General features: G+C 46.2%; 1 protein-coding gene across 3 annotated transcripts in view; it reads left to right on the forward strand.

Annotated features, from left to right (window-relative positions):
- The window catches only part of SNX21 (sorting nexin family member 21), a 44,943-nt gene that overhangs the window by 9,293 nt on the left and 18,401 nt on the right, over positions 1-17,249 (forward strand). For all 3 annotated transcript variants that reach the window (XM_077251677.1, XM_077251678.1, XM_077251679.1), the window contains exons 2-3: positions 7,451-7,637; positions 7,767-7,921. In XM_077251677.1, the coding sequence (XP_077107792.1) occupies positions 7,451-7,637; positions 7,767-7,921 (342 nt within the window). The remainder of the gene's footprint in view (positions 1-7,450; positions 7,638-7,766; positions 7,922-17,249) is intronic.

Raw genomic sequence — 17,249 nt, forward strand, 5'->3', positions numbered from 1 at the left:
GACCAGCCTGATTGACAGGCGAAAACGGAGACTTTGCAAAGGTATTTCGGCAACTTAGGTGGGTAATAAACGCATAACAAACACACTAATGTAATGCCCACCTCTGCCCCTATTTAACGCTATTTTTATCCCATCTTGCAAAAACGTGGTGACAGGTTCCCTTTAACCCCTTCACCCCCAAGGGTGGTTTGCACGTTAATGACCGGGCCAATTTTTACAATTCTGACCACTGTCCCTTTATGAGGCTATAACTCTGGAACGCTTTGACGGATCTTGGCGATTCTGACATTGTTTTCTCGTGACATATTGTACTTCATGTTAGTGGTAAAATTTATTCGATATAACTTGCGTTTATTTGTGAAAAAAATGGAAATTTGGCGAAAATTATGAAAATTTTGCAATTTTCCAACTTTGAATTTTTATGCCCTTAAATCACAGACATATGTCACGCAAAATACTTAATAAGTAACATTTCCCACATGTCTACTTTACATCAGTACAATTTTGGAACCAAAATTTTTTTTTGTGACGGAGTTATAAGGGTTAAAAGTTGACCAGCAATTTCTCATTTTTACAACACCATTTTTTTTTAGGGACCACATCTCATTTGAAGTCATTTTGAGGGGTCTATATGATAGAAAATACTCAAGTGTGACACCATTCTAAAAACTGCACCCCTCAAGGTGCTCAAAACCACATTCAAGAAGTTTATTAACTCTTCAGGTGTTTCACAGGAATTTTTGGAATGTTTAAATAAAAATGAACATTTAACTTTTTTTCACACAAAATTTATTTCAGCTCCAATTTGTTTTATTTTACCAAGGGTAACAGGAGAAAATGGACCCCCAAAGTTGTTGTATAATTTGTCCTGAGTACGCTGATACCCCATATGTGGGGGTAAACCATTGTTTGGGCGCATGGCAGAGCTTGGAAGGGAAGGAGCGCCATTTGACTTTTCAATGCAAAATTGACTGGAATTGAGATGGGACGCCATGTTGCGTTTGGAGAGCCCCTGATGTGCCTAAACATTGAAACTCCCTACAAGTGACACCATTTTGGAAAGTAGACCCCCTAAGGAACTTATCTAGATGTGTGGTGAGCACTTTGACCCACCAAGTGCTTCACAGAAGTTTATAATGCAGAGCCGTAAAAATAAAAAATCATATTTTTTCACAAAAATGATCTTTTCGCCCCCAATTTTTTATTTTCCCAAGGGTAAGAGAAGAAATTGGACCCCAAAAAATGTTGTGCAATTTGTCCTGAGTACGCTGATACCCCATATGTGGGTGTAAACCATTGTTTGGGCGCATGGCAGAGCTTGGAAGGGAAGGAGCGCCATTTGACTTTTCAATGCAAAATTGACTGGAATTGAGATGGGACGCCATGTTGCGTTTGGAGAGCCCCTGATGTGCCTAAACATTGAAACTCCCTACAAGTGACACCATTTTGGAAAGTAGACCCCCTAAGGAACTTATCTAGATGTGTGGTGAGCACTTTGACCCACCAAGTGCTTCACAGAAGTTTATAATGCAGAGCCGTAAAAATAAAAAATCATATTTTTTCACAAAAATGATCTTTTCGCCCCCAATTTTTTATTTTCCCAAGGGTAAGAGAAGAAATTGGACCGCAAAAAATGTTGTGCAATTTGTCCTGAGTACGCTGATACCCCATATGTGGGTGTAAACCATTGTTTGGGCGCATGGCAGAGCTTGGAAGGGAAGGAGCGCCATTTGACTTTTCAATGCAAAATTGACTGGAATTGAGATGGGACGCCATGTTGCGTTTGGAGAGCCCCTGATGTGCCTAAACATTGAAACTCCCTACAAGTGACACCATTTTGGAAAGTAGACCCCCTAAGGAACTTATCTAGATGTGTGGTGAGCACTTTGACCCACCAAGTGCTTCACAGAAGTTTATAATGCAGAGCCGTAAAAATAAAAAATCATATTTTTTCACACAAATGATCTTTTTGCCCCCAATTTTTTATTTTCCCAAGGGTAAGAGAAGAAATTGGACCCCAAAAAATGTTGTGCAATTTGTCCTGAGTACGCTGATACCCCATATGTGGGTGTAAACCATTGTTTTGGCGCATGGCAGAGCTTGGAAGGGAAGGAGCGCCATTTGACTTTTCAATGCAAAATTGACTGGAATTGAGATGGGACGCCATGTTGCGTTTGGAGAGCCCCTGATGTGCCTAAACATTGAAACTCCCTACAAGTGACACCATTTTGGAAAGTAGACCCCCTAAGGAACTTATCTAGATGTGTTTTGAGAGCTTTGAACCCCCAAGTGTTTCACTACAGATTATAACGCAGAGCCGTGAAAATAATTTTTTTTTTTTTTCTCAAAAATGATTTTTTAGCCCCCAGCTTTGTATTTTTACAAGGGTAACAGAATAAATTGGACCCCAAAATTTGTTTTCCAATTTGTCCTGAGTACGCTGATACCCCATATGTGGGGGGGAACCACTGTTTGGGCGCATGACAGAGCTCGGAAGGGAAGGAGCGCCATTTGGAATGCAGCCTTAAATGGATTGGTCAGCAGCCGTCACGTTGCATTTGCAGAGCCCCTGATGTACCCAAACAGTACAAACCCCCCACAAGTGACCCCATATTGGAAACTAGACCTCCCAAGGAACTTATCTAGATGTGTTGTGAGAACTTTGAACCCCCAAGTGTTTCACTACAGTTTATAACGCAGAGCCGTGAAAATAAAACATCTTTTTTTTCCCACAAAAATGATTTTTAGCCCCCCAAATTTTTATTTTCCTAAGGATAACAAGAGAGCTTGGACCCCAGAAGTTGTTGTTCAATTTGTCCCGAGTACGCTGATAACACATATGTTGGGGTAAACCCCTTTTTGGGCGCACGGGAGAGCTCGGAAGGGAAGGAGCACTGTTTTACTTTTTCAACGCAGAATTGGCTGGAATTGAGATTGGACGCCATGTCGCGCTTGGAGAGCCCCTGATGTGCCTGGACAGTGGAAACTCCCCAATTCTACCTGAAACCCTAACCCAAACACACCCCTAACCCTAATCCCAACGGTAACCCTAACCACACCCCTAGCCCTGACACACCCATAATTCTAATCCCAACCCTAATCCAAACGTAAATGTAATCCAAACCCTAACCCTAACTTTAGCCCCAACCTTAACTTTAGCCCCAACCTTAACTTTAGCCCCAACCCTAACTTTAGCCCCAACCCTAACTTTACCTCCAACCCTAGCCCTAACCCTACCCCTAACCCTAAACGTGACTGAAACACGTGGCACTGAAATACGTGATACGTGGCACTGAAATACGTGGCACTGAAATACGTGGCACTGAAATATGTGATACGTGGCACTTAAATACGTGGCACTGAAATACGTGGCACTGAAATACGTGGCACTGAAATACGTGGCACTGAAATATGTGATACGTGGCACTGAAATACGTGGCACTGAAATACGTGGCACTGAAATACGTGGCACTGAAACACGTGCAACTGAAATACGTGGTACTAAAATATGTGGCACTGAAATACGTGATACGTGGCACTGAAATACGTGGCACTGAAACACGTGGCACTGAAATATGTGATACGTTGCCCTGAAATACATGGCACTGAAATACGTGGCACTGAAATACGTGGCACTGAAATACGTGGCACTGAAATACGTGGCACTGAAATACGTGGCACTATGACTGTCAGAAAATGTTCATTAAACGGTTAGGGGTGAGGTTAGGGGTAGAGTTAGGGTTAGGGTTTGGATCCCTTTATCACAATGATGGTGGTGGGTGGCTTTTCAGTGTGTTTTCTGTTTTTAACGCAAACAAACGCATGTGCTTAAAAACGCAAGAAAATACTGCAGGTTGTATTTCTGAAAATTAACGCATGCAGAAAAAAACCGCATGCGTTTGAAAACGCGACCAAACGTGTACAAAAAAAACGCATGCGTTTTCAATGTTAAATATAGGGAAAAAACGCATGCGTTTTTTTGTGCAAAAAACGCTGCAGACAAAACCGCAAGTGTGAAACCAGCGACGCTTTTTATAGCAAAAAAGTTTTTGCGTCTCCACATTTTGAGAGCTATAATTTTTCCACATTTTGCTCCACAGAGTCATGTGAGGTCTTGTTTTTTGCGGGACGAGTTGACGTTTTTATTGGTAACATTTTCGGACACGTGACCGTTTTTGATCGCTTTTTATTCCGATTTTTGTGAGGCAGAATGACCAAAAACCAGCAATTCCTGAATTTCTTTTGGGAGAGGCGTTTATACCGTTCCGCGTTTGGTAAAATTGATAAAGCAGTTTTATTCTTCGGGTCAGTACGATTACAGCGATATCTCATTTATATCATTTTTTTATGTTTTGGCGCTTTTATACGATAAAAACTATTTTATAGAAAAAATAATTATTTTGGTATCGCTTTATTCTCAGGACTATAACTTTTTTATTTTTTTGCTGATGATGCTGTGTGGCGGCTTGTTTTTTGCAGGACAAGATGACGTTTTCAGTGGTACCATGGTTATTTATATATGTCTTTTTGATCGCGTGTTATTCCACTTTTTGTTCGGCGGTATGGTAATAAAGCGTTGTTTTTTGCCTCGTTTTTTTTTGTTTTTTTTACGGTGTTTACTGAAGGGGTTAACTAGTGGGGCAGTTTTATAGGTGGGGTCGTTACGGACGCGGCGATACTAAACATGTGTACTTTTATTGTTTTTTTTTTTTTATTTAGATAAAGAAATGTATTTATGGGAATAATATTTTTTTTTTTTTTTCATTATTTTGGAATATTTTTTTTAAATTTTTTTTACACATTTGGAAATTTTTTTTTTTACTTTTTTACTTTGCCCCAGGGGGGGACAATACAGATCGGTGATCTGTCAGTTTGCATAGCACTCTGACAGATCACCGATCTGCGAGAGGTGCAGGCTGCTTCACAGTGCCTGCTCTGAGCAGGCGTCTGTGAAGCCACCTCCCTCCCTGCAGGACCCGGATCCGCGGCCATCTTGGATCCGGGTCTGGAGCAGGCAGGGAGGGAGGTAAGACCCTCGCAGCAACGCGATCACATCGCGTTGCTGCGGGGGGCTCAGGGAAGCCCGCAGGGAGCCCCCTCCCTGCGCGATGCTTCCCTGCACCGCCGGCACATCGCGATCATGTTTGATCGCGGTGTGCCGGGGGTTAATGTGCCGGGAGCGGTCCGTGACCGCTCCTGGCACATAGTGCCGGATGTCAGCTGCGATATGCAGCCGACACCCGGCCGCGATCGGCCGCGCTCCCCCCGTGAGCGCGGCCGATCGGCTATGACGTACTATCCCGTCGGCGGTCATGGGGGCCCACCCCACCTCGACGGGATAGTACGTCGGATGTCAGGAAGGGGTTAATACTGGTCCGAGTGCTATGTGATGTTTTCTCCCATAGCACTCCTCCATATTCTACACTTGTGTGACCCGGGCAGGGAAAGTGTAGTGGGAGCTCGGACATATTTTTTTTTTTAACCCTTCTGCCATCGGATGGAATAGTACGTCCGATGGCAGTACCCCCACTTTGATGTGAACCCGCATCAAAGCTGGGACATAACAGCTGTTTTGAACAGGCATGGCTGGAATCGCGATCCACCCACACCTACTAACTAGTTAAATGCCGCTGTCAAACTCTGACAGAGGCATTTAACAAGCGCTTCTGGCTGGAAATGCGCATGCTGGTGACCCTCGTTACTTGATTGGGGGTTATGGGCGCGTCGGCATGATAACCAGAGGTCTCCTTGAGGTTGTCGCAGCGACATTGCATTAAAATGCAGTAACGGGCGACCAAAAGAACATATCTGCACCAAGATGGTATAATTAAAAACGTCAGCTCGGCAAGCAAAAAATAAGCCCTCAACCAACCCGAGATCACGAAAAATGGAGACGCTACGGGTATCGGAAAATTGCGCAATTTTTTTTTTAAGCAAAGTTTGGAATTTTTTTCATCACTTAGATAAAACGTAACCGAGACATTTTTGGTGTCGATGAACTCTTAATGACCTGGAGAATCATAATGGCAGGTCAGTTTTAGCATTTAGTGAACCTAGCAAAAAAGCCAAACAAAAAACAAGTGTGGGACTGCACTTTTTTTTGCAATTTCACCGCACTTGGAATTTTTTCCCCGTTTTTCTATTACATTACATAGTGAAACCAATGATGTCGTTCAAAAGTACAACTCGTCCCACAAAAAAAATAAGCCCTCGCATGGCCATATTGACGGAAAAATAAAAAAGCTATGGCTCTGGGAAGGAGGGGAGCAAAAAACAATGCCCCAGGTCATGAAGGTGGTAAAGATGTGGGTACTTTTTTTTTTTTTTTTTTTTTTGAATGGAGACTGTTTAAAAAGTTGCTACTTTATGGATGTAGGAAGCCAATGAATAACAAAAAATATTTTGTATACAGAATGGTGTGTCATAGCCAGGACCTGCCTCTGAACAAATCGCAGGTGGAGCAGTGCTGCGCCCATGATAGTTAATCTTTTAAATGCCGCTGTCAATCTATGACAGCGGCATTTTACACACTCTCTAGCATGGGGGTGCGTCATTCAACTCCCCCACCAGCGCAGGTGTGACGTGATCACTGGTCACTGATGGGTTGCCATGACAGAAGGGGGTGTGCTGAGGATTCCCCTGCTTGTCATTACGGAGCTCCATTGAAACCCATCCTGTGGTCGGACTTCAAAAGAAACCGTGGTTTCTGCTACGTACAGTGATGCTGAGGCATCATTTATATAAGCAGTTATTCGATCACAACTTCAAATCCCCTCAGGAGACTATTAAGAACAGTCAAAAGTAAAAAAACAAAAACAAACTCAAATCCACCTCCTTTTCCCCATTAGAAATAGATATTTTAAAAAATACACATGTAGTATCGCCGCATTCAGAAAAAATTTGATAAAAATATAAAAATTAAACCGATCAGTAAACACAAACTAAAATAAATTCAAGAACGCCTAAATTTAGTTTTTTTGGTTGCTGTAATTCCACAAAAATGCTATAACAAGGGATTTTAAAACATCCCATATATCCCAAAATGGTATCAATAAAAAAAAACAAACACATCTTGCCCCACAAAAGTAAGCCATGACACAGCTCTATCAACCGAAAAATGAAGACTTTACGGGCATAAAAAAATAGCAACTCAATCCAATTGCTATTAGTTAAAAGGAAACATTTTTACAGTCTGAGACTAAAAACCTGAGTGAACTGCTGACGATGCAGTTGGCACCTCTCCTTTTTCTGGACTCCAGCCTGATGGCGCTCACTCGCTGGTTATATAGCAGAAGACAGGTTTAGCCGCTGAATCTTATGACGTTTCCATTCTCTGACAGCACAGAGAGCCTGAGAAACTGGAGTTACATAAGAGCGGACAACCTACATTTCACATGTAGCTTTCTTAGCAGTAGTTATCATTTTATTAATATTTGCAATATCCTTATAGATGGCATCAAAGCTGCTTCAACGCTTCCGTCCCTCTACACGGAAACAGCAGAGAGGTCCTAGACCTCCAGAAGAGCCTCCAGAGATTGCAGAGTTGGTGGATGACGCTGAAGGGCTATCTGTGCGTCTGAGCGGCACCCTCAGTTTGAGCGAAGACAGTCTGGGCTCTGAGGAGAGTGATGGAACCGGTACTAAATAAATTAATTCTAGCATCTCACCGGGTGACAGTGTAGTGTGTGGCATGTGAAAGATTTTACATGTGCGTGTATATTTGTTTCTAGTCTTATCCCATCTATTGTATTGGACTTTTTTTGCAGATGGTCGATGCATAGAAGAGCTGAATACTCATTCCCTCTTGACACAACAACTTAGAGAGATGTGGGCCCATGCTCAAGACCATAGCATGCCCATCCGGCTCACTTTTGAGGTGACTGAGGCTAATGTGGTGAGGGACAACCATGCCAAGTATGTTGTAAGTGTTCCTCTTTTGCGTATAATCTTAGATTATTTACTTGACTCATATATAGTATTTAAAGAAGCACTCCTCCCATCAATGTTTTTATCCTCTTAATTTAGTGGAGTCATATTATATGGCACTGTGTACTTACAATTGCTCATTTTGCCTTTCTAACCAGTAAATTATCCTCTTCTTTTCTCTGCTCTATGTAGAAACAGGAATTCTCTGCATTTATTACTTCCCTTTCTCCAGTCACCTTCCACGACAGCAGTATCGGAGGATGTCTCCCCGCCCTAATAGGGGACAGGAACAAAGGTTAAATACCCCTCCCCTTCCTGCAACCACCAGTGTTTTTCCTGTCCCCTATGGGGCATGAAGAGGTCCTCTGATAGTGCTGCCGTGGCCGGCGATCGGGAGCACTGTTACCTTTAGCCGGGCAGTCGAGGTCGGGGGCTCCGCTCTCCTCCTCCATCCAGACTGCTCCCATCTCCATGTCCCTTCACGTGACTTGGGACCCCTGCCCGCCCTACCCGCGCCTCTTTCGAGAGGCAAAGCAGGGCGGTGCGGTGCTCCGGGGTCCTTCTCAAGCTCCCCGGCTTCCTCCTCCCTCCACGCTGCTGCTGGAGCTGGCGCGCGCGCACCGGAAGTGACGTTCAGCCGAACTTCCGTTTTTTTCGCCGGCTCCTTGCGCCGCAGCTCCCGCGCGCGCCGTACAGCGTCCTGACCCAGGACTTGCAGCGGCGGCATGGACGGGGCATTCCTGACCCCCCCCATCAAACGGACACCACGAGGGGGAGGAGCACCACCAATCTCGCTGGGAGCCTCGGTAACGACCTATTTATTCCTGGCTAAGGAAGCCTCCAGGTAAGACCTCCTGTCTATACTCTCTATAGTCAGATCTCTGATATGGATGGCGACAAAACCCTTCACTCTGCTTCTGCAGAGCCCAGCGCTCACCCCCCTGCCGTAAGTAGTGGGATGATGTCCCTTGCTGTCCATTTTTTCTAGAATTCATTCGACTTAGTCCGTCTTTCTCTCTCTTTTAGGGAGACAAAGCTTCTGCCTCTAAGAAGGTGCCCAGTCGCAAGTGTGTTGCATGTGCGTCCAAGCTTCCCCCCCACACATAAAAAGAAGCTCTGCCAGCCATGCACAGACGAGGTTCTGCGTGCTGAACAGCCCTCTCTTATGGACAGCATCAGGACTCTCATCAGGCAGGAAGTTCAATCTTCCATGGCGACCTTCTCCCAACCCCCGACACCACAGCCTCCTCCTGCTAAGGAAAATAGCCCCTGTAGTCTCTGACTCTGACTCGGGAGAAGTGCATACTTCTGACTCAGGGGACCATTGGGAGAATGAGAGTTCTGCCTCTACCTCTGCTCCCAAATCAGACAACAAAAAATACCTCTTTTCCTCCGAGGATTTGGAGGAATTAGTGTCTATGGTGAGGGGCACCATGGGGGTGGAGGAGGAGGTGGAGGGCCATTCTGTACAGGATGACATGTTCGGGGGGTTAAAGCCCAAATCTGTAAAGGGATTCCCCATACACGAGAATATAGAAAGCCTCATCCTCCATGAGTGGGGCCTTCCAGAGAAAGGGTTAAACGTCCCATCTGAACTCAAAAACCGTTTTCCATTAGAGGGAGACGGTTCTCTTTTCGAAATGCCCAAGGTTGATGTCCAGGTTTCAAGGGTAACCAAAAAAACGGCTCTGCCCTTTGAAGATTCCTCCCAGCTAAAAGATCCCATGGATTGCAAAACTGAAAGTTTATTAAGAAAATCCTGGGAGACTTCAACTAACCTACTGAGGTCCAACGTGGCATCAACCTGTGTAGCCAGATCCCTGTTCCTCTGGCTGCGTACATTGGAAAATCACCTGGTACAGGGTACACCCAGAGAGGAGATTCTTAATTCTCTTCCTCTGCTCCAAAGAGCAACTGGATTCCTCGCGGACGCCTCCGCAGAATCAGTACGGGTTGCCGCTAAATCAGCGGTTCTCACTAATTCCGCTAGAAGAGCTTTGTGGCTTAAATCCTGGGGAGGTGATATTACCTCAAAGTCTAAGCTTTGTGGTATACCTTTCCAGGGTCATTATGTATTTGGGCCGGTCCTGGACGAGATCTTGGACAAGGCTTCGGATAAAAAGAAGGTCCTTCCGGAACAAAAGAACCCTAAGAAGCGTTTTTTTCGTCCCCCCCGTGACCAAACCCCCCGGCAGAATTACAGGGGTAAGGGCAAATCAGGACGATGGAGTTACCCCAAGGGAGGAAAGGCCAGAAACATCCTGGTCCCCCAACCGACCCAGGCCTCTGAAAAACAATGACTGCCCTCCGGTCGGGGGTCGACTCTCGGGATTCCTCTCCCAGTGGCAGGTGATTACCACAAACCAGTGGGTCCTACGTACCATACGGGAGGGACTAAGATTGGAGTTCGAGAGTCCTCCTCCCCATCGTCTGTCTATCACTTCCCTACAATCCCCAGGACTTCGGGAAATTTTGATGGCGGATATCCTAGACCTGCTTCGAGCGAAGGTGATCTCCCATGTACCACATCGGGAAATAGGAGAAGGTCACTATTCCCACCTCTTCGTGGTGAAAAAACCCTCAGGGAAACATCGCATCATTATCAACCTGAAACCTCTGAATCAAGTAATAAAATACCGGAGATTCAAAATGGAATCAATCAGATCAGCAATCCCGCTGATCGGTCAGAACTGGGTGATGGCAACGCTGGACCTGAGGGACGCATACTATCATGTGCCAATACACCCAGACCACAGAAGATTCCTCAGGTTCGCGATCTCCCAAAACAAACGGGTCAGCCATTACCAATTCAACGTCCTCCCGTTCGGAGTCTCGTCGGCTCCACGAGTCTTCTCCAAAATCATGACAGAAGCGGTAATCTTTATTCGTCAACAAGGGATCTGTGTCATACCATACCTGGACGATTTTCTTATCATCGCTCCATCCGCTTCACGTCTCAATCAAGATGTAACAAGAGTCCTCGACATTCTGGAATCTCTCGGGTGGATTCCGAACCTGGAGAAGTCAGACCTCCAACCTTCGCCACAGAAGAAATTCCTAGGAATCCTTCTGGATTCAGAGAAGAGAATGTCTTTTACTCTTCGCCACGACAGCACCCCACTGGAGAGGGATCCGCCCCGCAGGAACAGGAAACCTATTGAGAAATAAAAGGGGGCGGTCCGCCTCTCCTCCTCAGTTTAGGTTTCCTGTTCCTGCGGGAACGACAGGACTTCTTAATGAGAAAGCATACCTGGGCTTGCATGCCGCCTGCGCAGTATCCGAGAGAACGGCAGGGGCTGCGGCTCAGAAGCAGCGTCGGGGGAGTTCCGTTAGACGGCTCCCTCCTCGTCTGATGGAGCGGGCAGATGGCCGGGTCCGGGAAAGGCCGACCGGCGTCCTTCCCAGCGTGCGGTACGGCAGCAGGAGCCGGGTAAGGTGACCTTCCATTGCGGCCCGGCGTTGAATCCCGGGCCGCACATGCGCCGACTGCCGCAAATACAGGCTACCCCGGAAGTGGATCTTGGACTTCCGGGGCGCCTAGGCCGGATCCAGGGCAGGGGAGCCGGCACTGGTCTGCGCATGCGCGAAAAAAAAACAAAAAAAAAAACAACGTTTTGGCGCTCTATTTAAAGCGCTCACTAACACTGAAACGGCGATGCAGAGATGTCATCCCCAGGTGCCATGGACCCCACAACCGGAGTTCCAGTACCCCCCGCCAAAGATCACGCCAGAGGATCCTCGGACACCGCTCGTAAAAGCGACGGTTCCAAAACAGGATCTCGGCCTTCTGGTCCGGTATTATTTGCTTCACTGGGTGAGTTGTGAACTCTGCCTATTAAGCTAACGCTGTCTCCCTATCTCTCTCTTTTCCCTTTCTCTCTCTACTTACACGCTTAGGGCAAAAAACGACAAAAAACGAAGCACAGGGAATGTGCCTTGTGTAACCAGCCCCTCCCTGACTCATACCCCAAAAAACTTTGTGAGGACTGTTTTAAAGAAACAACACAGGGAGCAGCAGTGTCCATTACGGACCTACGGGCCATTATTAGAGAAGAACTAAAAAATATGACCCAGGAAAAACCGCGTAGTTCTAAATCTAAAACACCGACACTTGTGTCAGACTCCGACAGTGACCAACCGATACTGTCAGATGCCTCCCTATCATCATGTCCAGCGTCATCATCCTCATCAGAGATTGAGGGACGCTCATGTTTTCCCTTGGACAGTGTGGACAACTTGGTAAAATCCATTCGAAATACCATGGGGTGTGAGGAGTCTAAGGGTGCGCAAACCGCGCAAGAGATAATGTTCGCGGGTTTGGCAGACAGAAAGAGGAGATGTTTTCCGGTTATACCAGCAGTGAAAACATTAATTAAAAGAGAGTGGGAGAAGCAAGATCAGAGAGGCTTTCTACCCTCAGCGTCAAAACGTAAATATCCGTTTAGTGACGAGGAGCTTCTTACTTGGACCAAAGTCCCTAAGGTCGACGCAGCTGTAGCCTCTACCTCCAAACAATCCACTCTACCTGTGGAGGATGCGGGACTATTGGTCGATCCTTTGGATCGTAAGGCTGAATCATCCCTTAAACGTTCCTGGGAAGCGGCTACAGGAATATTCAAACCTGCAGTAGCCAGCACTTGCGCGGCCCGGTCAATGATCATCTGGATTGATCAGTTAGACCAGCAAATTGAAAAGAAAAGCTCGAGAGAAAAACTAAGAGCAGCCATCCCTTTAATACGAGGAGCAGCGGCCTTTCTGGCAGACGCCTCCGCCGACTCACTCCGTTTAGCAGCAAGATCTGCGGGCCTTGTGAATAACGCAAGAAGAGCCCTATGGATGAAGAGTTGGAAAGGGGACGCGCAATCTAAATCTAAAATATGCGCAATCCCATGTGAGGGTGAGTACCTCTTTGGTAAAACCTTAGATAAGATACTCAAAAAGGCAAAGGACAGGAAGAAAGCTTTTCCTGAATCCTCTATTCCCTTTTACAGGAGAGCCTTTAAGAGGAGGCCGTTTGGCAAAAGGAGGCAAACAGATAGGTCTACAACATGGACCACTAAGGACGACAAGCAGAGAGGTACCATGTTTAGAAGACCCAACCCCCCAAAAGACAAATACTGAGGACATACCAGTTGGGGGCAGACTTAAATTTTTCACCACCCAATGGGAGAAGATAACATCTAGCTCGTGGGTTTTAAATATCGTCCGAGATGGAATTAAATTAAAATTCTCTCGTGTGCCCCACGAGTCTTATATTATAACAACTCTCAGCTCGCCTATACAGCAACAGGCTTTAGAGCTTGAAATTCAAACCCTAATATCAAAACGGGTCCTAGTCCAAGTGCCGGTGGGACAGGAGGGTAGGGGATTCTATTCTCCCCTATTCCTAATCTCTAAGCCCGACGGTTCTTTCAGAACCATCATAAACCTTAAAAAACTCAATTCATTCATTGAAAATTATACATTTAAAATGGAGTCCATTAGGTCCACCATAAAACTCCTCTTCCCAAACTGTATGATGGGGGGCATTGATCTAAAGGATGCTTACTATCATCTCTCCATTCATAACAGATACCAAAAATTCCTCAGAGTGGCGGTAAAAATCAACAACGAGGTTCGTCACTTCCAGTATGCGGCCTTACCCTTCGGCCTCTCAACAGCGCCGAGGATCTTCACCAAGATAATGCTAGAGGTGATGGCATACCTACGCCAGAAGGAAACTTTGATTGTGCCCTATCTGGATGACTTTTTGGTAATAGGAAATTCAGTTACTCAATGTGCTGATCGTTTAGCTCACGCAATTTCCTCTCTACAGGACCTGGGCTGGATAATCAATACCGACAAATCCAGACTCACTCCGCTTTCCCGTCAGGCGTTCTTGGGGTTCCAGTTAGACTCCATATCTCAAAAGTGTCTCCTGCCGCAGGTAAAAATCCTACTGATCAGACACACAGTCCTAGCCGCAATAAATAATCCTCGTATATCCCTAAGACAAGCTATGTCGTTATTAGGGTCTCTTATCTCTTGTATACCAGCAGTGAGATGGGCTCAACACCATACTCGGGTACTACAACATCAAATTTTGCAAGAGGATAGACGGTTATTTGGTCACCTAAATACAAAAATAACCTTATCTCAGGAGGTTTTAACTTCCTTAGAGTGGTGGCTAGACTCAAACCATTTGTTGAGTGGGGTTCCATGGGTAATAACGCCATCTCACACCATAACCACTGACGCCAGTCCTCATGGATGGGGCGCTCATATGGGGAACGATTATTGCCAGGGATCATGGAGCATGGAAGAAAATTGCAGCTCCTCTAATTTTAAAGAACTGAATGCTGTAAAATACGCCTTATACCATTTCCTCCCACAGATTCGGGGGAAAGACGTCAGAGTCCTGTCCGACAACACCACCACGGTGGCGTATCTAAACCGGCAAGGAGGTACGCGATCAGAGACTCTGATGTCTTCTGCTACAGAAATCTTGGATCTAGCAGAAAGTCACCTAACATCCCTTACTGCGCTGCACATAAGAGGAACAAACAATCAGCAGGCGGACTTTTTAAGCCGACACACCCTGAGACAAGGAGAGTGGTGCCTGAACCAACAAATATTTCTGGACATAATATCTCTTTGGGGCCGTCCTCAGATAGATCTCTTCGCCACAAGGAAAAACAGAAAAGTCCGGAAATTTGCTTCCCTATCTACAGCGGATCATCCGGACATTCTGGATGCTCTCCAAGCCCCCTGGCAGTTCAGTCTGGCGTACGCTTTTCCTCCGATCATATTGCTACCTCAAGTTATACGCAAGATCAGAGAAGAAGGGGCAAGAGTTGTACTGATAGCTCCATTTTGGCCCAAGAGACCATGGTTCTCATGGCTACAGACCATGTCGGTCTCAGATCCTTGGGTCCTCCCCTCAACACCCAATCTTCTCTTCCAGGGTCCGTTTTTCCACCCTCAGGTGGACAATCTCCACCTGACGGCCTGGAACTTGAGAGGCAGATGCTAAGATCAAGAGGATTCTCGGGGGGTTTAATTGATACGCTTCTCCATAGTAGAAAACCCTCCACTACAAAAATCTATACGAGAATATGGAAGAAATTTCTTCAATTCCATATATCTCCCAACACATCAGATATTCCGATACAATCTATCCTGGAATTTCTTCAAAAAGGGAGAGAGCTAGGTCTAACTGTAAATACCTTAAAAGTTCATGTCTCAGCACTAGGAGCCCTCTATGGCCATAACATTGCGGGGGATAGATGGGTATCCAGATTTATTACGGCCTGCGAAAGAATGAATCCAGTTACCATACCTAGGATTCCACCCTGGGATCTAAATTTAGTCTTACAAGCCCTAACAGACTCTCCATTCGAGCCAATAGACTCAATACCAATTAAATGTCTATCACTAAAAACGGCCCTCTTGGTAGCACTGACTCCAGCTAGGAGAATCAGTGACATCCAAGCACTCTCTATAGATCCACCTTTTTTGTTAACAAAAAATCATTTTGTTGATAAATTAATTCTCAAACCAGACCCTTCCTACCTTCCCAAAGTAGCGAAAAAATTCCACAGGTCACAAGAAATAATCTTGCCCACCTTCTTCAGTAATCCATCCACTCCTGAAGAACAAAAATATCACACTCTAGACGTTAAAAGAGTAGTGTTAAAATACATTGAAAAGACCAGCAGCTGGCGACAGGATAGGGCTCTGTTTATTTCCTTCCAGGGTCCCAAGAAGGGTCATGGAGTAACAAAAAGCACCTTATCCCGGTGGATCAGAGAATCTATCAGACTGGCTTACTCCGCGAGGAAAGAAATCCCTCCGGAAGGCATAACGGCACACTCCACCAGAGCGATGGCATCCTCCTGGGCAGAGAGGGGAGACGTCCCGATTGAAACTATATGTAAGGCGGCAACTTGGTCAAATCCTTCTACATTCTATAACCACTATAGGCTAGACCTATCGTCAACTTCTGACCTAGACTTTGGCAGGACTGTCCTCAGCACGGTGGTCCCCTCCCTAGGTGATGGTCTCTGAAAGATCTCCAGTGGGGTGCTGTCGTGGCGAAGAGTAAAAAGCCGGATTACTCACCGGTAATGCTCTTTTAGTGAGTCCACGACAGCACCCTCTTACATCCCTCCCTATATTAATATAATGCATATTATTTGAGTAAAATCCTTTTAATCATAAGCAAATAAGTTTAAAGAATGAAATAAATGATATTTGCCTAATATTGGCGGTCCTCCGGGTACTCTGAAATCAAAACTGAGGAGGAGAGGCGGACCGCCCCCTATTATTTCTCAATAGGTTTCCTGTTCCTGCGGGGCGGATCCCTCTCTCCAGTGGGGTGCTGTCGTGGACTCACTAAAAGAGCATTAGCGGTGAGTAATCCGGCTTTTTCTACCCGAGGACCGTCAGACCGATCTTGTTCGCAGGATCTCCAGGTTCAGAGATCAAAGAGCCCCGACTCTAAGAGACTCCATGTCAGTCCTGGGTTCTTTGACATCCTGGATTCAAGCAGTCTCCTGGGCGCAAGCCCATACGAGAATACTTCAATCACACATCCTGGCATACTCAAGAGGACATCAGATGGCCTTAACCAAAGATTCCCCTTCCCTCGCATGTGAGATCCTCTCTGTTATGGTGGCTGAACCCCCAGAATCTACACCGGGGAGTCAGCTGGGATCAGCTTCCCCTCAGAGTTCTCACAACAGACGCAAGTCAGAGAGGTTGGGGTGCCGTGATAGAAGGCTTCCACTTCCAGGGGTTGTGGGCCCCAGATGTGAGACGCAGTTCCTCAAATCTGAGGGAATTGAAAGCGGTGGAAGAGGCGCTAAAAGCCGCATCTGCCATCATCCAGGGCTACCATGTCCGGGTGATGTCCGACAATATGACCACCGTGGCATATCTCCGACACCAAGGGGGCACATGACACTCGAACCTGAAGCTGACTGCTGGAAGGATTTTTTCCTGGGCAGAAAACCACCTGATGTCAATCTCGGCAGTTCATATAAGGGGATTGGACAATTCCCAGGCGGACTATCTCAGCCGGAGAGACTTCCATCCAGGGGAATGGTCTCTAAACCAGGAGGTATTCCTAGCCCTGGTCCAGAGGTGGGGAACTCCCGATGTGGACCTTTTTGCCAGCATTCAGAACAAGAAATCAGACACCTTCTTCTCCCTGACCCCCTCAAGCGGGACACTAGGACTGGAACTGGATGCATTCTCCCACCCCTGGGAGTTTACCCTGGCATACGCTTTTCCACCAATACCATTGCTACCCAGGACGTTGCAGAAGATCCGGACGGATCAGG

Source organism: Ranitomeya variabilis, chromosome 4 (genome assembly GCF_051348905.1).
Source record: "Ranitomeya variabilis isolate aRanVar5 chromosome 4, aRanVar5.hap1, whole genome shotgun sequence".
In the NCBI taxonomy this organism is placed as follows: domain Eukaryota; kingdom Metazoa; phylum Chordata; class Amphibia; order Anura; family Dendrobatidae; genus Ranitomeya; species Ranitomeya variabilis.